Raw genomic sequence first — 23,956 nt, 5'->3', positions numbered from 1 at the left:
GCCATACAAAGAAGGACACACAAACACTATCTATATGAGTTAAAAACCACCTCCAGTTAATCTTAATTTTTATAACAACACCCTCTCTTCTGCTGCAGGCTGTCTCCTCCTTTCCTTTCCTAAAGGATGCTCCGGTGTATCCTAGCTGAAGGAGATAATAAAGGAAGCATTGAAGCTCCTTTTCTTACAGTTAGAGAATTCAAACAGCTCTTATCATGGCGGACTTTAATACTTCCAGATCATTTCACTCAGTGAGGAAGGTTCCTGAGCAAAATTGACTGTTCGACCGCACCCCCTGTATCAAGTTGGATCATGTAGTTATTGTTGCTCCTCCCTCTTCATTTACAGGAAATCAGGTGAGTTTATCTCTGTGTCTATTGTGTCTGAAGCAGGCCAGAGCCTACAGATAGACTGTACAACTCTCATATCCAATAACAGTGTGGGGGTCAGAAAGTTGAGCTGAGATCAGACTGAATCAAACGTTTCTAAAGATTTCACAGATGATGTGTGGTTGACAGAAAATATTCTTCATGTAACGTACAATTAACTGAGGTGTCCCACATTAATGTGTGTCAAACTGTGTGGAACTCATAATTATGAAGATAACATAAGGTCAGAGATGTTGTGGCTGAATGAATTTAACTGTTCAAACACTGAGTTTTACCATGGCGTTGACAAAGAAACTGTATTTAAGTGGATCGTCACATCTGGCTGAATCAGGTCCACTGATCCATCAGATGGAGCATCTTTACTTATTTTAGTCCTCACTTCATTCTCCATTTGTTAGCTCAGCCTGCTGTAGCATCAACATCAGTCATCAGTGAGATATCAACTTTTACATGTCGGATGTGACTTCTAAAAGAGCTGTTGGTTTCTGAATACGAAGCATGTGACCTCAGTGATGATGACTGAATGAAGAAACCCTCGCTGCTGATCTATGGACGTACACTGAGAGCAGGAATGAAGGTGATTGGTTGATGAATCCAGCTCTAACACACACACACACACACTGTCAGTGACATGCCACTCATTATTGCTGGTGAGAGATAAAACAAGAGAATAAACAAACAAAGTGCAATTTTATATTAATATTAGATATTAGTATTAACCATGTGAAATAGTAGGACAGACATCATCAGCATGGCATGAAATAGACAAGGCAACAATAATGTTAGAATAATGAAGTCTAAAGAACATTAGTTTGAGTTGGTCATTTTTATAAAGTAATCGTAACACTTTTGTATGTTTGAGTGTATCTGATTGTTGTGGCAGCAGCACCACCTGGAGTCCAAAACAACACAAACTACAGATGATATATACAGTATGATTCAGTAGAATGTGAAATTAACAGCAGTTCATCATCTCAACAGTGTGGAGCTGCAAAACAAGAAATGCAGAGAAACCACAGCTGAATGAGTCAAAAAGAAAAAAACTAAATCCAGGCTCAGACTCAGTCCAGTCCAGGTTCCAGTTCAGGGGTGAGTGTGGAGCAGAAGGAGTGGAGGAATCTCAGTGTGTCTCGCGAGACTGTGTAGAAGGACAGAGCAGCAGCAGAGCAGTCCAGATCCACCGATGTCCTCTGTCACATGATCCAGAGGAACACACATGATGATGGTGGACTTGACATTGTGTCTGACAGTGGAGCTGATCTCAGGACTCAGCTGATCATCTCTGAACACAAACACCTTTCTCATCAGTCACACTCTGACAGAGATTTTCTCCACCTGATGAGAGAAGCAGACAGACAACAGAAGTCATGAATCAGTGTTTCCAGAGACTCCCTTCATCAGCTGTCAGTCCAGTGATGGCGAGCACATCCAGTAAAGACCAGCAGGACTTCGTCCTGTTCGACACAAGTGGAGCGGGCTGTGTAGCGTAGCCAGCTTCCGTCAGCTCTCATGTTAACGTGTTGGAGTGAAGGCACCATGTCTCGCATACCTCCTTTAGTTGGCCTCTGATTTACTGAGGCTGGCAGGGAGAGATAATTATAAATCAGTAGTCAGGAGAGACAGACTAGGGGAGTACCATGTGGATGTAAAATAGAGTGCTCATTACTGAGCAGTAAAACAACTAAAGGAATGTTATGATGTTATGTGTATCAGTGAGGGAGGTATCCGAGATGGCCCATTTTAAAAAATATATAAGAACCAACAGTTAGAGCTCCTCGAGGAGCCTTTTCTCTGTAACCGTTTTTGTGTGTTGCACTGTTAAACGCTCCTTCTTGTACAAGAATATTAAATCCAACTTAAACTTTGAAACTTTGAATCCAGTCCTCCTTATTCAAGTGTTCTTCTTTTAAAAAATCTCTTAACACTAAGCGCAGTCGTCTTCTCCTAACTCCTTATGACCTCTCCTTCTCATCTTGCCTCGTGACGTTTTCCGTCGACGTCAAGGAAAAGTGTTTAGGAAAGGACTTTGTGCAGGAAGTCTGCTCAGTCTCCGTTTAAATCCACAGAGCAGACGGAGGGGAAGTGATGCTGAGTCAGGGTGAGTGTTAATCCGACATTTTCATTAACATCAGATGGTGCAGGCGGCAGGTCTCGGGTCCGACAGTTCTCTCACGCCATTGTTTTATGTTTACTCCGCGTGCACACGCCGAGACCGCGTGTGACGTCATCCACGCCACCGTATCGAGGCTGCACGCGCACACCCAGACGCCTCCATCGCCATCTCTGGGGATTTTAACCACGTCACACTGGACTGCACACTACCAGACTTTCACCAGCGTGTAAGCTGCCCCACCAGGAAGATCAGGACGTTGGACCTCCTGTGGGTCACTCCTCTGCACCCACTGGGGAAGTCTGACCATGACCTGGACAAGTCAAAGATCCAGAGACAGTCCACAACCACACACTCCTTCAGGAAATGGTCTCCCGAGGCAGTGGAGGCTCTGAGGGACTGCTTTGGATCTGCTGACTGGAACGTCCTGCAGGACGCACATGGTGAGGACATGGAGGGGTCACCCACTGCACCACTGACTACCTGAACTTCTGTATAGATGCATGGTCCCCATTAAAACTGTGCACTGCTTCCCTAACAACAAGCCCTGGATTACCAGTGATGTCAAGGACATCCTTAACTGGAAGAAGAGGGCATTCAAAGACGGTGACAGAGACGAGCTGAAGCGCGTACAAGGGGAACTCAAGGTCCAGCTGAGAGAAGCAAAGGACGAGTACAGAAGGAAGGTGGAACAGAAGCTGCAGCAGAACAACATGAGGGAGGCCTGGGATGGCAGGAAAACCATCACAGGCTGCAAGAAGAAGGGCAGCAGCACAGAAGAGGGGGATGCTTTTTTAACAGGTTTGATACTCCAGCTCCTACAGCCACTGACTGCCCACTTCACACCCTTCACACCCCCATCACGTCCATCATCACCTCGGACTGCAGAGGATCCACTGCAGTCTGGATACCAGGGGAAGGTGGGTGTGGAGGATGCCATCCTCTATCTGTTCCACGGGGCTTACTCTCATCTGGACAAGGAGACACCCTCCACCCTCTGCACACCTTCATCAGGCAGAGACTGCTGTCTCAATCCTGCTCCACCAACAGACTCAAGAACTCTTTCGTCCTCCTGGCCATCAGACTGTACAACAGCTCTCAGTGTATTTATTTTCTATGAAAATGTTTAATTATAAGTTTCTTTTCCTCTGTACATATTTAAATCCTCTGCAAATGTTTCATTTTGCTACAGATGCTTAATTTCTCTGGACAATGTTTAAATTTAGATTATCTCGGGTCGTTTTTAACCTATGGTCACTGTGTTATGGATCAGTCCTAATGCATGTTCTAATGTTTGTTCAATGTATGTTTGCATGCTGCTACTGGATGCTTGAATTTCCTTTGAAATCAATAAAGTATCCATCCATCCATCCATCTCATTAAACCTGCTGAAAACGAGCAGAGATTAAAGAAAAGTGTGTGTGTATTTAAAACGTCTGTTCTGGTGTTTGGTGTCAGGACGTCCTGAAGGATCCGGTCTCTATCAGCTGTGGACACTGGTTCTGCAGACACTGCATCACCTCATACTGGGACCAGTCTGCTTCATCAGGAGACTCCTCCTGTCCCCAGTGTGGAGAAAGATCCAGAACAAGACGTGGACTGCAGACAGCCAGTCAGACCAGCACTGTCCAAAGTAAGACTGTCCATCTTTACAATGTGACCTGCTGCATTTCATCACATTATGTTTATTTAGAGACTTAGAACTGATACAAGCTGAGCTACAGACGCTCATGTTGATGTGCTTTGTGATGTAAAGAGTCGATTTTTAAAATAACGTCAGATTTTATTTGACTTTAACTTTTATATTCTCTGTCATCACAGACCTTCTGGCTGTGGACTCTCAGAGACTCACTGTGAAGTCATGGCCTCAGCTCTGAAGTCCAACCCCTCCCATCTGAACTACCTGAAGTATTCAGGAGTGAAGCCTCTGTCTGATCTTGTGGAGAGTCCACACTGCAGTCTGCAGACTCTGAGGTCAGTAGAGGGTTGCAGTCAGTCCATGTTGGTCTCAGCAGTATTGTACTAAACACAGTTAGTATCAAAGCACAGATCCAGTATTTCCTGTAAACCTCCGACCTTCTCAGCGGCTGCTTTCCTCAGTGAAGCTGTGAGAGGAGAACGGTGACAGGCTTCAGCATTGGACAGAAAGACAGAGAGAGAGAGAACAGTCAGCCAATCAGATGAGCCAGAAGCTCGTTGTGATCATGTGTTTTTGGTTGATGTGAAGACGACTGTTGTTGTTGTGTTCATGTCTACAGGAAATAAAGCTGATTCCAGCTGACAGCATTCCAAGATGTACAGAGACAGTGGTCCTCATTCATCAGACTGTCGGACAATAATTTCAATAATATTAATAATATTTATTATTATTAATAACAACAACAACAATAATAACAATGTATTAGAGCTATTTCATTAGCTCCTACACCACGTGTATGTGCCATAACCGGGAAAACACTGATTCATGACTTCTGTTGTCTGTTTCTTCTCTCATCAGGTGGATGCCCTCATCTCAGTATGACTCTGAGTATGACTCTGAGATGAGTATGAGATGAATATGTGTATGACTGTAGGTATGGGAATGAATAGAGTCTGAGTCAGAGTGTGAGTGGTGAGAAGGTGTTTGTGTTGAGAGGATCAGCTGAGAGTCCTGATGATCCAGAGAGTTGAAGCAGCAGCATCACTCTGACTGGGCCATTTACTGGGAGGTTGAGTGGAGAGGAGAGCTTCATCCAGCAGAGACTGACGGAGATCACAACAAGTGGAGATGACTGTCAGCGCTGCAGTCTGAACTGCTCTGAGATCAGCTCCACTGTCAGACACAATGTCAGGCACCTTGAACCTGGAACCTGGAACCTGGAACCTGGATCTGAGTCTGAGCCTGGATTTAGTTTTTTCTTTCTTGACTCATTCAGTCTGTGGTTTCTCTGCATTTCTTTGTTTTGCAGCTCCACACTGTTGGTGATGAACTGCTGTTATTTTCACATTCTACTGAATCATACTGTATATATCATCTGTATTTGTTGTTTTGGACTCCAGGTGGTGCTGCTGCATCAACAATCAGATGACACTCAAACATACAACAGTGTGTTTGAGTGTCATCTGTACTCAGACAGACGTCACACAGGGAGACAAGATGGGTTCAAACCTGTGACATGGACACCACTAAAACACATCAATGTAAATATCAAAGGTCACCATACATTTACTCAAGACTGTACTCTAATCAAGTATAAGGTATTTGTATCCGAGTACATGCATTTACTTTGTACTTGTACTCCAGGAGGGAAACATTGTACTTTTTACTGCATTTATTGAACAGCTTTACTCCTGACACCAACATGTGGGTCATGTAATCATGAAGATGTTTTTATTGTGTCACAGCTGTGTTTATGAGGGCAGAGGATTTAGCTGCTATAGTCCGTTGAGGTGGAGCTCTTCTTTTTGATTTCCCTTTATCAGGTGCAGTCATATACATCCACATATTCAAAGATACAGCACAGGTGTAAATGGGGTAGAGGCAGTTCATGGATTTTGGTATCCCAACAATGACAGAGTCCGCATTTGAAAGTGGACAGTGGTATTCATTCACTGAGCGACAAAGTGAATATACAATATACAAACATTCATTATTCATATTTGAATGGCAGGGGAGGGAAAAAACAAAAACACACACATACAAAAAATGTTGAACTATGTTGTACTTGAATGCAACTCAGATTATGAATTAATCTGCTTGTGTGTGTGTGTGTGTGTGTGTGTGTGTGTGTGTTTTATCAGCTTGATTCATTAACCAATCACCTTCATTCCTGTTCTCAGTGCACATCCATAGATCATAGATTTAGTTCAAACTTAAACACAACAGATTATTCACATCATTTAAACATCAAAACTCATTTTAATACAGTTTGTTCAAGCTGAGAGAGAAGGTCATGAACGGACAACACAACAGAGAGGGGAGGAGCAACATTAACCAGGTGATCCAGGTTGATAAGCACAGGTAGGAAAACTCAAGAGTGCAAGAGTTTAGTTTGTTCAGTCTCCATTTTAAGTCGACAGAGCAGACGGAGGAAAAGTGATTCTGAGTCAGGGTGAGTGTTAATCCAACATTTTTATTATTTTCCTGTCAAAGTCTCTGAGTCAGTTTTCTCTCTGTGGACTGTAGAGGAAAGAAAAGTTTGAATGAACTCAACAGTTTGATTCATCTGTCGACACAAAGTCTTGATTAATTGTCTTGAATTGAATAATTCACATTAAACCTGCTGAAACCAAGAAAACAAGCAGAGACTTAAAGAAAAGTGAGCAGGTGAAAATATGACTGCTTTTATACTGTGGAGTGGAAAAGTCTCATTGACTCTTGAACACCAACACGTAGGTAATATAATCATAGAGAGGTGGAGCTCATTTTGAACTATGTTTGACTCGAATGCAACTCAGGTGATGAATTAATCTGCTTGTTATTTTCTCCATGATTGAATGGTTAGTTTGTAAAAATTCTGAAAATAGTGAGAAATGCTGACTCAGTTACCCAGAGTTCAAGGTGACACCTTCTCAATGTTTGTCTTGTTCAACCAACAGTCCAAACCTCAGCACGATAACAAAGAATTAAAAAGGACTTAAACAAATGCTTTCAGAGAGACTTCCAGTGTTTTAGACAGGACATAGATTTGTTGTATCTGTGACTTTCATCACCTGTCGACAGGGGTGGACTGGGACAAAAATTCAGCCCTGGCATTTTCTGTCCAGACCAGCCCACTACATTATCAGCAGACCCTACATACAGTAGAAGTCCACAAATCTCACGGCATCTCCTGCATACTACAAAGGAGAGTCCTATTCCTTGGTAGCAGTTCTCAACTCAAGGACTAAAACTGACAGCTATAGAAATCCAATTACCAATTGTCATTTTATCATATATATAGTATGTTTATTACATTATTAAGTCATCACATATCACAAATCAAGTATGAATCCATATGACATTATAAGACACGTGACATACTCAACAAATCAGAGACGTCTCAGTAGCCAAAAGGTGGTGAAGTGGAGGCAGTAAGAGAGCAAGTCCTCGGACATGGACAGAAGGGGAACAACTCCTCAGGCTCTCACATGTCAAGTGGTCGACCGGAGAGGGACATGGATACATACATACACATGGATTATTAATTCTGAAAAACAAAGAAAATGTTTTATTATTATTGAGTGTGCCTGAAAGCGCACACTATATGTTATCCACCGCGCTTATTATTATTATTAAACTTATTCTTACGCCCTTTTTTTGACTCACCAGAGTTTTTGTCGCACATACACAAAACGGGTATCAAAACGACCGGCTCGGCCGGGAATCGATTGCTATAACTTTTCTAAGAGTTTTGGCAAACGGTTTTGCCAAAAATCACCAAAAACGAAGCCAAAAAATGAATGGGTGTGTATTGTGAGAACTTTCCAGAGCTAGAGTGGAGGGGGAGAGAAAAAGTCGAAAAATAAATTTGTAAACTGCGACTGTGGCCTCAAATGCCCAGCTACAGACATGATTATCCCCTCAAACGTAGGAAAATTCGAGGCGGTCGCAGTGATAACACTGTTGTAGCTGTCAGATATATAGTTTTGGCCTGACACGCAAATATGCGGCAGCAACTCCCATCCTCAGCCTCATAGACTCCCATGTTAAAAAGGCGGGAAATTTTCTGGATGAAGGCAGAAGTAATGTTTCTCTCTCTTGCTCCCAAGGGCACATTTCTTCATTTATCGAAACAAAACGACTATGTAGACGATCAGGAAGGACTCATCTTGCTTGTGGTTACGTCGGTTCAATGATTGAAAATACGGTTTGGTCAGAAATCCTTCCTGTTCGAGAGGAGGTCTCAGCATTTTCTCTCAGTCTCTAACTGACATTCTAACAGGTGCAGTAACTTCTCCCCTGATTACAGTTGGTCCTGGTTGCTTAGCAACCTCAGCCTGCGTGAAGGAGAAGAGGGGGGAGGGGCCAGCAGGCAGAAGCCGAGCGGCGGCCATTTTAGTAGTTCTTGGCACTTAATTTGAACTTGTCTGTCTAAAATGGCAGACAGAGACAGCAGAGCAAGACATGCTATATAATAATTCATGGGGACGACGGGGCCAGAGTCACGCACACTCAAAATTTCTTTTGAAATTTTCTAGTAATCCATAATATCACAATTGGGCATATTTAAACAGAATCAATCACAACTGCAGTGGTTGATTTTGTCACAGCCCTTCAACTCTGGGCTAATATGTTGTGTAAAATCTGCAGTTTAATTAGGTCACATCACATTCAATGTAAAAACGTTTTCTACTTTGTTTTGGACACAAAATGTCGCCTATCCAGCCCCGGGCTAACGTCACTGCAGCACCTGCTGGGGTGGTGACCCCTGCACCAAACAGGTGTGTCAGGTTTGAACATTTAGCAGCTTCCACTTCCAGAGACTTTAGCTTTTTTTTAACGGCAGTTTTTCAGCACGTTTCTTGCGGTTATCCATTTTAAACTCAGCGGCAGCCCATCCCGCCACTCCGGCCCATGCCACGCGGTCCCGCCCACCAAGGCCAGATTAACCATATGGGCCTGCAGCACAGTGCCCAGGGGCACCAACCATTCACAACCACTTGGGGGGGCACCACATGACACAAACTTTAAAAATAATTTTCGTTAATTTGTATGTTATTCACTTGAAAATGATAAATGGCCATATATAACTCATCATGAACACTAATTTCATAATAACAAAAACAATAATAATGATAATATTGAACAAATCGAGATTACATGACCATTCTTCCCCCCTTTCCCCAATCTGTCAGTTGGGTCAGTCCACAAGTACGCAAATGTATCATTTAAAAAAAACAAGAACAAAAAAAGACAGAAATGAAACATGGAGAGGCATCAACTTAGTGGATGTGCAAAGAGAAAAATAAAAAAAGAGAAAGACTCCAGACGTCTAGCCACAATTAAAAATGTTCCAGAAATAGATCGTTTTTTTGTAAGAACACCAGGGACTGCTGTAACTAGCAGTGGTGAAGCCGAAGTTAGTGATAACGGTAATGCTAGCGGGGGAGATGGTGTTGCTAGTGGTAACCGGAGAGATGGTACTGCTATCGCTATCGGTATAGTGCCCAGGGGCACCACATTGGCTTAATACGGCCCTGCGCCCACCCTGGTTTGTGTTGTGATTGACAGCACTGTCAGCCCATGATTGATTGACAGTGACTTGAGTTGCATATACTGCCCTCTTCTGGACTTTACTTCTTTACAACTTCATTTTTCTTTTCCTTTTTAAATTCTTTTAATTAGCCCAGTTAAAACGAGATACCCCATTATGATTTTCCTCCCTTCTCTACCTTTCCCACATTCTATTATACTTTTGAAACTTTTCTCCACTGCTCCTGTCCTCCACACCCTGCCATCATCTCTTCCTCCCTTTCATATCCATGACATTCAACCATCACATGCTCCACTGTCTCTCCCCACAGCTACATAGACCAGTTGGATGTTTCCCTATTATATTGAGTGTGTTAGTTATTTTACTGTGTCCTGTTCTTAGTCACCTGTTCCACTCTGCCACCTCCACAACACCCACCTCACCCACCTCATCCTGTAGTTTATATAAATGTCTCCCCTTTTCCTGGACTTTCCCATATTGTTTCCATTGATTAATTATTTCTTTCCATATTAAACTTTTCCCTTCTGCTTTTGATAGTTTTACTTTCATTTCCAGATTGACAGTGACAAATAACCAATATATAGACCAATAATATGCGTCGATGCTGGCTACACACTACTAGCCCTCTGTAGCCAATTGGCCAGCACAATAGGAGGGAACAGAGAGAGAGAGAGAGAGAGAGAGAAAACAAAACAAAAACAAAAACAAAACAAAAAAACATAGCGGACCGGACCGGCCCACATTGGTTCAGCGGCCCACCGGGACGATGCCCGGTATGCCAGATGGCCAGTCCACCCCTCGACAGTAAACAGCTGCAGGAGGTTGTGTTGCTCCTGCTCCTCTTCAGTATCACAGCGAGGGCAGGAGAGAAGCTTTACCGACTGATTCAAAGAAGAGCTTTAGCTCTAACTTCAACACAACAGATTATTCACATCATTTAAACATCAAAACTCATTTTAATTCTGAGAGAGACGCTCATGAACGGGCAACATAAAGGAGGAGCAACATTAACATGTGGTCCATGCTGATAAGAACAGGGAGGGAACCTGAAAGTGAAAGTGTTTGTTCAGTCTCCTTTTTAAGTCGACAGAGCAGACGGAGAAAAAGTGATTCTGAGTCAGGGTGAGTGTTAATCCAACATTTTTATTATTTTCCTGTCAAAGTCTCTGAGTCAGTTTTCTCCCTGTGGACTGTAGAGGAAAGAAAAGTTTGAATGAACTCAACAGTTTGATTCATCTGTCGACACAAAGTCTGTTTGTTCATACGCAGTCTGCAAATGTTACTTCCTGTTCTCTCAGTGTTGTTTGTGGCTCCTGTTTGTTGTTTCCTGTGTTAACATTTAGTTAAATTAGTTTAAAGAACTTTAGTTCAAAACTCAACAGATTATTCACATCATTTAAACATCAAAACTCATTTGAATTCTGAGAGAGACGCTCATGAACACACATCTGTCGACACAAAGTCTGTTTGTTCACACGCAGTCTGCAAATGTTACTTCCTGTTCTCTCAGTCTTGTTTGTGGGTCTTGAACAAACCTGTTTTTCTTGTTTCCTGTGTTCTGAGCTCACAGTCAGTGTTCACATTAAATCCGGCGCTGCAGAATAAATACAGATTGTATTATTTCTTTCAGTCAGTGTAGTGCGCTTTGGCTGCAGAGGATGCAGAAAACAGACTTCAACATCCTGCAGAGGAAAAGTTAGGCCCGATCCTAAAGATACAAAAATGTATTTTCTGGTTGTTTCACAGCAGTTACGTTCAACACAAACAGACACACCTCCAGCAGCTGATTTGGTCTGAATATAACTGAGGTCCAGAAGATGATTCATTCTGAGGAGGAAGACGAGGACAGAGCAGAGTCTCTAATGTCCAGCTGTCTGTCTATGAAGAGTGATCGGTCCAAAGGTCTTCCTCCAGACTTCAGTAATGAACCTGGACCCTCAGACACAAAGTAAGAGAACTGATACTAACTCATTTATTTGATTCATTTTCAGTTGCTGACTTTGCCATGTTTTCTGTTGGTCTTGTTTTTATTACATTTTCTACCCAAATGTATTTTCGAACAAACATTTAACAAACTTATTGTGACAGAAAGAGAAATCATTTGTGACATCTTCCTCTTAGTGTCTGTGACAGCTGTCAGTCACCTGGAAAAGCTGTAATCTGATCTAAGAGGACGAATACAAACTTTTAAAGCTCTTCATTATCAACAGCAGCAGCACTTTGTGTATTTAGAGCTTCAGAAATGACTTTGATCAGAGGATTTATCAAAGATTCATGTGATCTGAATAAAAACATGTTGGTGTTTGCAGAGTTCAGTCCAACAGACGGAGAGCAGAGTCTCCAGGATCCATCTGTCTGTCTATGAAAAGTGACCGGTCCAAAGGTCTTCCTCCAGACTTCAGTAATGAACCTGGACCCTCAGACACAAAGTAAGAGACTGTTTTTACTGTAAACTGACCTGACAGTGTCGTCCAAATCTTGATCTTTGTCACCAACAGTCAACAAATCATTTGAGTGATAAAGAAATGTCTTCACAGAGAGAAGAAGAGGAGTCATGTTCCTGTGGAGGAGCAGCCGTCCTGCTGTGTTTGGTGTCAGGACGTCCTGAAGGATCCGGTCTCTACCAGCTGTGGACACTGGTTCTGCAGACACTGCATCACCTCATACTGGGACCAGTCTGCTTCATCAGGAGACTCCTCCTGTCCCCAGTGTGGAGAAAGATCCAGAACAAGACGTGGACTGCAGACAGCCAGTCAGACCAGCACTGTCCAAAGTAAGACTGTCCATTTCCTTCTCTAGATATTCTTCTATCCATCACTTTTTATTGCTGATGAAATAATCAGCAGATTGTCACATTTTCTTTGTTTAGTCTCAAACTTGTTTCTCTGTTTTAGTGAGTGGTGGTCTGCAGGAGGTTTTAGATGAACATAAGATCAGTCTGAAGACCAGATGTGAACGTGTGACTGAAGGAAGTGATGAAACAGGAAGTGGAACCCTCCTCAACAGGATCTACACTGAGCTCTACATCACAGAGGGACAGAGTGAAGAGGTTCATACCCAACATGAGGTGAGGCAGCTTGAGACAGCTTCCAAGAAGAAGGAGACCCTCCATGACACTCCCATCAAATGCCACGACATCTTTAAAGCCTTACCTGACCAACAGAGACACATCAGAGTCGCTCTGACCAACGGCGTCGCTGGCGTTGGAAAAACCTTCTCAGTGCTGAAGTTCACTCTGGACTGGGCAGAGGGCTCGGAGAACCAAGATGTCAGTCTGGTGGTTCTGCTCTCGTTCAGGGAGCTGAACTTGATCAAAGATGAGCGGTTCAGTCTTCTCACGCTGCTCCATGTTTTCCATCCAACATTACAGAAGGTCACAGCAGAGAAGCTCGCTGTCTGTAAACTTCTGTTCATCTTTGACGGCCTGGATGAAAGCAGACTTTCACTGGATTTCAACAACAAAGAGCTCGTGTCTGATGTCACACAGGAGTCATCAGTCAGCGTGCTGTTGACAAGCCTCATCAAGGGGAATCTGCTTCCCTCGGCTCTCATCTGGATAACTTCCAGACCTGCAGCAGCCAATCAGATCCCTCCTTCATGTGTTGACAGGGTAACAGAAGTACGAGGCTTCACTGACGCTCAGAAGGAGGAGTACTTCAGGAGGAGAGTCAGTGATGAAGATCTGTCCAGCAGAATCATCTCACACATCAAGACCTCCAGGAGCCTCCACATCATGTGTCTGATCCCAGTCTTCTGCTGGATCACTGCTACAGTTCTGGACCACATGTTGACCACAGACCAGAGAGGAGAGCTGCCCAAGACCCTGACTGACCTGTACTCACACTTCCTGCTGGTTCAGACAAAGAGGAAGAAGAAGAAGTACGATGAAGGACATGAGACGAGTCCACAGGAGCTGACGGAGGCTGACAGGGAAGTTCTTCTGAAGCTGGGGAGGCTGGCGTTTGAACAGCTGGAGAAAGGAAACATCATGTTCTACCAAGAAGACCTGGAGCAGTGTGGTCTGGATGTCACAGAGGCCTCGGTGTACTCAGGAGTTTGTACAAAGATCTTCAAAAGAGAGAGTGTGATCTTCCAGAAAACAGTCTACTGCTTTGTTCATCTGAGCGTTCAGGAGTTTCTGGCTGCAGTCTACCTGTTCCACTGTTACACCAACAAGAAGACAGAGGTGCTGAAGGACTTCCTGACAGAGAAGAAGGAGGAGGAGGAGGATTACTCCACCCTGGATGTCTTCCTGAAGAAGGCCATGGAGAAATCCCTTCAAAGTAAAAATGGTCACCTGGACCTGTTTGTTCGCTTCCTTCATGGCCTCTCTCTGGAGTCCAACCAGAGACTCTTAGGAGGCCTGCTGGGTCAGACAGACAACAGTCCAGAAATCATCCAGAGAGCCATCAACAACCTGAAGGAGATGAACAGTGTTGATATCTCTCCTGACAGAAGCATCAACATCTTCCACTGTCTGATGGAGATGAACGATGACTCAGTCCATCAGAAGATCCAAGAGTTCCTGAAGTCAGAGAACAGATCAGAGAAGAAACTCTCTGAGATCCACTGCTCAGCTCTGGCCTACATGCTGCAGATGTCCGAGGAGGTTCTGGATGAGTTGGACCTGAACAAGTACAACACATCATGGGAGGGAAAACAGAGACTGATTCCAGCTGTGAGGAACTGCAGAAAGGCTGTGTAAGTCCAGATGTGATTAACATTATAAAACAACGTAAAGCTGAAGCCATCAGTATTAGAGTAAAGATACACACTTCACACACATGCACAATACGATGAGCCTCTTTCAATGTAGTTTGTGATGCAAAATGCCCAGAGTTGTATTTTATAAAAAAAATTCAGCTTTATTCCACTTTAACTTTTATATTCTCTGTCATCACAGACTTTCTCGATGTGGATTCTCAGAGACTCACTGTGAAGTCGTGGCCTCAGCTCTGAAGTCCAACCCCTCCCATCTGAGACACCTGGACCTGAGTAACAACGAGCTGACGGATTCAGGAGTGAAGCTGTCTGTTGGGCTGGAGAGTCCAAACTGTAGACTGGAGACGCTGAAGTCAGTTCATGTATTCTGTCAATGTACAGTGTATATCTACACTGTGTTTGTCTGAAAACTGAAGGATTTGGACTTTGTGTGAGACATCTATACATTAAAAATTAACTTCAACACCTTTTCAGGAACAATGTATTTTTATACAGAACCTTCAGAACACAGTATTACATGAATTTAGACATTAAGCCTTTCTCTGATGATGTCACTTTGTGACTATATCTGTACAGGGAGATAGAAGGTTACATTTCAGTTTAAGAGAATATGCATGAATGTTGTCTGAATGTTGTGCTAACGTTTGGATGATGTCTGTAGAAGGCTGACATTATGATGATCCACAATAACACAATGACAAAGTCACTCTACTCATTTTAGAGAAAAGCTCAAATAGGACATAGTAATGTTGAGCTGCACATTTCAAACCTGAACACATCTGATTGGATTCTAAATGGATTTTTATCAACATCATTTATTCTTTATTCAGTTTTTGGGACTGCAGTTTGTCAGAGATCAGCTGTGCTTCTCTGGCCTCAGCTCTGAAGTCCAACCCCTCCCATCTGAGACAGCTCAACCTGGGCAGAAATAAGCTGCAAGATTCAGGAGTGAAGCCGCTGTGTGATTTTCTGGAGAGTCCACACTGCAGTCTGAAGACTCTGAGGTCAGACACCATTTTTTCCTTCTGTTCTGAGATTAATATGATGTAAAAGTTGTGTTGACCCTAAACTGCAGACATCAGGCTGATATTATACTGATCCACACTGAGTATCTGAATGCTAAAGTCTGTTTTCTTCTTCTGTGGTTTAGTCCATTGACTGTGGCAGCTCAATGTTGACCTGCACATTTCAAACCTGAATATAACAAGAAGTCTACAATGGATAATTCATTTATTCTTTATTCAGTTTGAGGAACTGCAGTTTGTCAGAGATCAGCTGTGCTTCTCTGGCCTCAGCTCTGAAGTCCAACCCCTCCCATCTGACAGAGCTGGACCTGAGCTTCAACAACCTGCAGGATTCAGGAGTGAAGCTGCTGTGTGATTTTCTGGAGAGTCCAGACTGCAGTCTGAAGACTCTGAGGTCAGACACCATTTTTTACTTCTGTGCTGAGATTAACATGATGTGAAAGTTGTGCTGGCACTAAACTGCAGACATCAGGCTGATATTATACTGATCCACACTGAGTATCTGAATGCTAAAGTCTATTTTCTTCTTCTGTGGTTTAGTCCATTGACTGTGGCAGAGCAATGTTAAGCTGCACATTTCAAACCTGAAACATTTTGATGAAGCTATATGATGCTTATACTGACTGAATAGTTTAAACTGAACATGCTTTGATTTTATGACTCCACTTTTCTTCAAAGAAATATTGTCCATGTCTTTTGTTCACATTTCCCCAAAATTCATCCCGACATATTTGTCATCGTTGTAAACTTTGGGATCTTGAGTCTTAATTTCTGTCATTAATATTAATGAGAGCTCAATGTCACTTTTTGTATTTGACAGTTGTGAACCTGCATCCTGTTGGGTTCAGGTGTTTGGAGTTTCTATTTTCTAAACTTCTACTTTCTAAACCTTCTTCAGCTCTGAACAGATTATTAAACATTGAATGATTTTAAGCAGGAACATTGTCTTTTAAAGTTACATCATTTATTCTTTATTCAGACTGGGGAGCTGCAGTTTGTCAGAGATCAGCTGTGCTTCTCTGGCCTCAGCTCTGAAGTCCAACCCCTCCCATCTGACAGAGCTGGACCTGAGCTACAACAACCTGCAGGATTCAGCAGTGAAGCCTCTGTCTGATCTTGTGGAGAGTCCACACTACAGTCTGCAGACTCTGAGGTCAGTAGAGGGTTGCAGTCAGTCCATGTTGGTCTCAGCAGTATTGTACTAAACACAGTTAGTATCAAAGCACAGATCCAGTATTTCCTGTAAACCTCCGACCTTCTCAGCAGCTGCTTTCCTCAGTGAAGCTGTGAGAGGAGAATGGTGACAGGCTTCAGGATTGGACCGAAGGACAGAGAGAGCGAGACCAGTCAGCCAATCAGATGAGCCAGAGCTCGTTGTGATCATGTGTTTAAGATGTCCATGTGTCTTTAGTGTAGTCCAAATGTTTTTAGAACAGACTCCATATTTACATGTTTGATGCGTTCAGGGACTGTCAGCACTTTATTTCCACTGTGTCCTGAGTGAATGGCAGAGTCAACAGACTTGATGCAGGTCTGTGAGCTTCACTCCAACACGTTAACATGAGAGCTGACGAAGCTGGCTACGCTACACAGCCGCTCCACTTGTGTCTGAACAGGACTGAAGTCCTGCTGGTCTTTATACTGGATGTGCTGCCATCACTGACTGACAGCTGATGAAGGGAGTCTCTGGAAACACTGATTCATGACTTCTGTTGTCTGTCTGCTTCTCTCATCAGGTGGAGAAAATCTCTGTCAGAGTGTGACTGATGAGAAAGGTGTTTGTGTTGAGAGAGGATCAGCTGAGTCCTGAGATCAGCTCCACTGTCAGACACAATGTCAAGTCCACCATCATCATGTGTGTTCCTCTGGATCATGTGACAGAGGATCATCAGTGGATCTGGACTGCTCTGCTGCTGCTCTGTCCTTCTACACAGTCTCTGCAGACACACTGAGATTCCTCCACTCCTTCTGCTCCACACTCAACCACCTGAAACCTGGAACCTGGATCTGAGTCTGAGCCTGGATTGTTTTTTTTTTCTTTGACTCATTCAGTCTGTGGTTTCTCTGTATTTCTTGTTTTGCAGCTCCACACTGTTGGCGATGAACTGCTGTTATTTTCACATTCTACTGATCACACTGTATATATCATCTGTAGTTTGTTGTTTTGGACTCCAGGTGGTGCTGCTGCATCAACAATCAGATGACCTCAACATACAACAGTGTGTTTGATGTCATCTGTACTCAGAGAGCGTCACACAGGGAGACAAGATGGGTTCAAACCTGTGACATGGACACCACTAAAACACATCAATGTAAATATCAAAGGTCACCAAGTACATTTACTCAAGTACTGTACTTTAATACAAGTATAAGGTATTTGTATCAGAGTACATGCATTTACTTTGTACTTGTACTCCAGGAGGGGACATTGTACTTTTTACTGCATTTATTGAACAGCTGTACTTACTTTTCTGTATCCTCTGTGTGCAGTTTATCAGCAGCAGTAAATATATCTGAGCCTTTCTGAGAAGCTTTCTGACTCTGTTAACACTGTATTCTCTCATTTATTCATCTCTGTACTGATACTCTGTACTACATTATTGTTGCCTTGTGTATTTCACACCATACTGATTATGTCTGTTACATTTCACAACATGTTTAATATCTGATATAATATCTAATATATTGATATCAAATATGCATTTTGTTTGTTTCTTCTCTTTCTGTAGTAACTACACACACACACACATGGCGACTGAGTGAGTGAGTGAGTCTCCTTAACTCCTGAACACCAACATGTAGGTCATGTAATCATGAAGATGTTTTTATTGTGTCACAGCTGTGTTTATGAGGGCAGAGGATTTGTGCTATAGTCCGTTGAGGTGGAGCTCTTCTTTTGATTTCCCTTATCAGGTGCAGTCATATACATCCACATATTCAAAGATACAGCACAGGTGTAAATGGGGTAGAGGCAGTTCATGGATTTTGGTATCCCAACAATGACAGAGTCCATATTTGAAAGTGGGCAGTGGTATTCATTCACTGAGCGACAAAGTGAATATACAATATACAAACATTCATTATTCATATTTGAATGGCAGGGGAGGGAAAAGATCATAGATTTAGTTCAAACTTAAACACAACAGATTATTCACATTATTTAAACATCAAAACTCATTTTAATTCTGAGAGAGACGCTCATGAACGGGCAACATAAAGGAGGAGCAACATTAACATGTGGTCCATGCTGACAAGAACAGGGAGGGAACCTGAAAGTGAAAGTGTTTGTTCAGTCTCCATTTTAAGTCGACAGAGCAGACCGAGGAAAAGTGATTCTGAGTCAGGGTGAGTGTTAATCCAACATTTTTATTATTTTCCTGTCAAAGTCTCTGAGTCAGTTTTCTCTCTGTGGACTGTAGAGGAAAGAAAAGTTTGGATGAACTCAACAGTTTGATTCATCTGTCGACACAAAGTCTGTTTGTTCATACACAGTCTGCAAATGTTACTTCTTGTTCTCTCAGTCTTGTTTGTGACTCTTGAACAAACCTGTTTTTCTTGTTTCTTGTGTTCTGAGCTCACAGTCAGTGTTCACATTAAATCCGGCGCTGCAGAATAAATACAGATTGTATTATTTCTTTCAGTCAGTGTAGTGCGCTTTGGCTGCAGAGGATGCAGAAACAAACTTCAACATCCTGCAGAGGAAAAGTTAGGCCCGATCCTAAAGTTAGTCTGTGGCAGACACTCAGTGGATCAGACTGCTCAAAGTGTTTCACTTGGACAGATACAGGCAGTGTATGAGAGTGAAGGAGAAAGTCGGTTAATCAGCCGAACAAAAATGTATTTTCTGGTTGTTTCACAGCAGTTACCTTCAACACAAACAGACACACCTCCAGCAGCTGATTTGGTCTGAATATAACTGAAGTCCAGAAGATGATTCATTCTGAGGAGGAAGAGGAGGACAGAGCAGAGTCTCCAGGATCCAGCTGTCTGTCTATGAAGAGTGATCGGTCTAAAGGTCATCCTCCAGACATCAGTGATGAACCTGGACCCTCAGACACAAAGTAAGAGAACTGATACTAACTAATTTATTTGATTCATTTTCAGTTGCTGACTTTGCCATGTTTTCTGTTGGTCTTGTTTTTATTACATTTTCTACCAAAATGTATTTTTGAACAAATATTTAACAAACTTATTGTGACAGAAAGAGAAATCATTTGTGACATTTAACAAACTTATTGTGACAGAAAGAGAAATCATTTGTGACATCTTCCCTTTTAGTGTCTGTGACAGCTGTCAGTCACCTGGAAAAGCTGTAATCTGATCTAAGAGGACGAATACAAACTTTGAAAGCTCCTCATTATCAACAGCAGCAGCAGTTTGTGTATTTAGAGCTTCAGAAATGACTTTGATCAGAGGATTTATCAAAGATTCATGTGATCTGAATAAAAACATATTGGTGTTTGCAGAGTTCAGTCCAACAGACAGAGAAAGTTTCTAAAGTCCAGGTTTCTGTCTATGAAGCGTGACCGGTCCAAAGGTCTTCCTCCTCCAGACTTCAGTGGTGAACTTGGACCCTCAGACACAAAGTAAGAGTCTGTTTTTACTGTAAACTGACCTGATGAAGATGATGAAGAAAAGATTTATATTCATGACAGTGTCGTCCAAATCTTGATCTTTGTCACCAACAGTCAACAAATCATTTGAGTGATAAAGAAAAGTTTGGATGAACTCAACAGTTTGATTCATCTGTCGACACAAAGTCTTGATTAATTGTCTTGAATTGAATAATTCACATCAAACCTGCTGAAACCAAGAAAACAAGCAGAGACTTAAAGAAAAGTGAGCAGGTGAAAATATGACTGTTGTATTATATTGTGTTTGTTGTTTCTTATGGAAGCCTGTTACTGTTTCACCTCTCAGACTGACTGAAGTCCAGAAGATGGATGTTCATGTGGAGGAAGAGGAGGACAGAGCAGAGTCTCCAGCATCCATCTGTCTGTGTATTAAGAGAAACAAGTCCAAAGGTCTTCATCCTCCAGCCTCCAGTGATGAACCTGGACCCTCAGACACAAAGTAAGAGAACTGATACTAACTAAAAACTCAACAGTATCATCAACAAAAATGTGAACTGATTTAAAATAAGTAAAATGTAACAAACTTATTGTGACAGAAAGAGAAATCATTTGTGACATCTTCCTCTTAGTGTCTGTGACAGCTGTCAGTCACCTGGAAAAGCTGTAATCTGATCTAAGAGGACGAATACAAACTTTGAAAGCTCCTCATTATCAACAGCAGCAGCAGTTTGTGTATTTAGAGCTTCAGAAATGACTTTGATCAGAGGATTTATCAAAGATTCATGTGATCTGAATAAAAACATGTTGGTGTTTGCAGAGTTCAGTCCAACAGACAGAGAAAGTCTCTAAAGTCCAGGTTTCTGTCTATGAAGCGTGACCGGTCCAAAGGTCTTCCTCCTCCAGACTTCAGTGATGAACCTGGACCCTCAGACACAAAGTAAGAGAACTGATACTAACTCATTTATTTGACTCTCTTTCAGTTTCCTCTGCTGATGTCATGTTTTATTTTTTGTGTTTATGTATTAAATCAAACTCAGTCAACTTAGACAGCCAATCAAATCAAGCAAGAGGTGGGCTTTACTACTTTGCTGCTTCTGTTTTGAGGCTGGTACATGTGACACGAAGAGTGGGACTATTTAATTTCATAATTTTTTTTTATTTATCGTGGTGATTTCTGATGTTTGTGTAGCGCTCCCCTTAGTAGATATATTGATTAGGGAAGGGCTTTTGGGTTCTTTGTCAAATGTTGTTAACCCCGATTAACTCAGTTTTAATAATTATCTTGGATCTTTTTTTACATTAAACACATGAAATTATTTAAACTCACTTCTAAAGGAATTCACCTTTTAGAGTTTTAGTTTCACTACCGATTTTAAACCAAAGGTGTCTATGTCTCTCTTTAAATATGAAATTATTCCCTACTATCAGCTAAATGCAATAAAATCACACCACTAAGGTTTTAGAAAAATAATACTCAATTATTTACTTATCAAAAGGATGAGTTTTGGAAACAAAAAACATTAAATAAAATTATAGGAATGTCTTTCAACACTTTACCCTCTTTTTTCCTTTAAAGAAACCTCTTACTTTACCATATTACTGCAAGGGAATAAGTGAACTTTCACTTTCAACCTAAAGTAGATTCAGTTATAAAACCTTAATTAACCCTCTTCTAGGTAAACATATAAACACAACAAACTCAGGTTCAGTGGGCCCACTCACACACACCTTAGCATAAATGTCCCCTCAAGCCAGCAAAACTCAGGTTACTTAAAACAAAATAAAAAGTTGCAGGCCTGGATCGATGCTCGTGATCGTGGCAGCCCAAAACAGAATGTCTGTTTCGCTCTTACTCAGTTCCACTGGGTTAGTTAACTATATCTGGAGACGTCACTACACGGGTAGTGGACTGAATAACAGCTATACTTCAGGTACACAGCTTATCCGCAGCACTAGTGATAGCCAAGGACGCTGGAAGTGGGGGGGCTCTGGTGGCGAAAGGGCTGAATGGAAATGCAAAAAAAACCCCATTGAAATAAATAAAAACATAAATATCACACTATTATTATACTATTGTCATTTTATTTACATAACTCAAACAACATATTTGACTATAAATGTCAGAAGCATGATTTGATTCTCAAAATTTATTACCGCAAACACGTAACAACCGTTTAAAGCGTCAACAACTAGGCTAGCACCAGCACTTTGAACAGGTCTTTCAAGGCAGGGTGGTTTAAAACCACCACACTCTCAGAGAGAGAGAGATGGACTTTAAATAAGGCTTTGGAGTTTTTTTCTTCTTAACGTTTGTAAAAAGTATAAAATCAGTTAGCCTCATCTAGGCTATTGTTACCGGCCAGCCCTGTCCCTTTAAGACGGTGGCCCGGTGCGTGTGTGTGACGTACAGGTGCAAACAGGTAAACACAGGAGCAGGTACACATCCAGTGTGTTAGATGTACACAGCAGAGTTAGCTCATGTGAACGCCCGAGTGTTTTAGCCCGCAGCAGTGTCCAGTCAGGTTCTGAATCGGCCCGGTGTGTGTTCTGCTTTTTGATAAAAAAAGAGGAATTAAATGTGCCACGTCTTCGTCCTCCTTTCCTCTAACACTTTTACCCAGACTCTACGACACCAGTTACCAGCAACGAGCCAAAACATCAAACCAGTTCCCAACTACAGTTCAGAGCGAGAGAAGGTTTAAAAAGTCACACTATGTAACACTATGTTACGTGAAATTAAATATATGAGGTCTTAATTAAAGACATATTCTGAGAAATACTTGCATTTCATGTGTGATTCAATGAAGCACATTCACATTCCTAGGTTGAGCATTACGTTGCCATCAAGTTGGCCTTATGATGTATTTCTAAAACCTCTGTAGGTCTAATACAGGTTGGTTGTGATGACATCTCATTGTAAATTATAGCCGGTATCACATGATTACTAGGCATATAAATAACGAAGTGTAACACCCTATCGAGAACGTTACTGATTTATGTATGTTGCCCTTTCACATTATGACGTCATCGGAACGTTTCTCAGCCCCCCCAACTGTGAATTACTTCCAGCGTCCCTGGTGATAGCATTAGCACAAACACACACAGTCTCTAAACTTCGTGTCGAAATTTCTCTTGTGCTCTTAATGCAAACTTGTCCTTTTACACATCGACCGTTTGGCAAACAAGATTCACAAAGCTTTGTGCGCTCTACAGTTACACTTTTTGACTTGTTAGCATGCTCCTCTGTTGCTTCAGGCTCGTAGCTCCTCTCTCACTTCATTGTCCGTGCTGAAAACCTGAAAACAGGTGAAAATATGACTGTTGTATTACATTGTGTTTGTTGTTTCTTATGGAAGCCTGTTACTGTTTCACCTCTCAGATCTGAATAAAAACATGTTGGTGTTTGCAGAGTTCAGTCCAACAGACAGAGAGCAGAGTCTCCAGGATCCAGCTGTCTGTCTATGAAGAGTGACCGGTCCAATGATGTTCTTCCTCCAGGCTTCAGTGATGAACCTGGACCCTCAGACACAAAGTAAGAGACTGTTTTTACTGTAAACTGACCTGATGAAGATGATGACAAAAAGATTTATATTCATGACAGTGTCGTCCAAATCTTGATCTTTGTCACCAACAGTCAACAAATCATTTGAGTGATAAAGAAATGTCTTCACAGAGAGAGGAAGAAGAGTCATGTTCCTGTGGAGGAGCAGCCGTCCTGCTGTGTTTGGTGTCAGGACGTCCTGAAGGATCCGGTCTCTACCAGCTGTGGACACTGGTTCTGCAGACACTGCATCACCTCATACTGGGACCAGTCTGCTTCACCAGAAGACTCCTCCTGTCCCCAGTGTGGAGACAGATCCAGAACAAGACCTGGACTGCAGACAGCCAGTCAGACCAGCACTGTCCAAAGTAAGACTGTCCATCTTTACAATGTGGCCTGCTGCATTTCATTACATTATGT

General features: G+C 42.2%; 2 protein-coding genes across 3 annotated transcripts in view; both read left to right on the top strand.

Moving 5' to 3' along the window:
* The window catches only part of LOC104926316 (protein NLRC3-like), a 36,593-nt gene extending 19,090 nt beyond the window's left edge, over positions 1-17,503 (top strand). The window contains exons 7-9 of one of the 2 annotated variants that reach the window (XM_027275458.1): positions 3,514-3,518; positions 4,397-4,473; positions 17,158-17,503. In XM_027275458.1, coding sequence (XP_027131259.1) covers positions 3,514-3,518; positions 4,397-4,473; positions 17,158-17,188 — 113 coding nt within the window. In that variant the 3' untranslated portion in view covers positions 17,189-17,503. Of the gene's footprint in view, positions 1-3,513; positions 3,519-4,396; positions 4,474-4,757; positions 4,934-17,157 lie in introns of those variants that run through there. The other variant, XM_027275459.1, reaches the window with a different exon arrangement.
* Positions 17,504-19,351: 1,848 nt separating this feature from the next.
* Positions 19,352-23,937, top strand: LOC113744721 (uncharacterized; the record flags this gene model as incomplete). Its single annotated transcript, XM_027275474.1, has 6 exons — positions 19,352-19,482; positions 19,888-20,007; positions 20,342-20,494; positions 20,813-20,932; positions 23,405-23,527; positions 23,669-23,937. Coding segments are annotated over exons 1-6 (916 nt in total), but the record flags the coding sequence as incomplete, so codon positions are not given.
* Between the last annotated feature and the right edge of the window lie 19 nt (positions 23,938-23,956).

The sequence above is a fragment of the Larimichthys crocea genome, unplaced genomic scaffold, assembly GCF_000972845.2.
Source record: "Larimichthys crocea isolate SSNF unplaced genomic scaffold, L_crocea_2.0 scaffold137, whole genome shotgun sequence".
Classification (NCBI taxonomy): domain Eukaryota; kingdom Metazoa; phylum Chordata; class Actinopteri; family Sciaenidae; genus Larimichthys; species Larimichthys crocea.
This window is presented reverse-complemented; position numbering and strand designations above follow the sequence as displayed.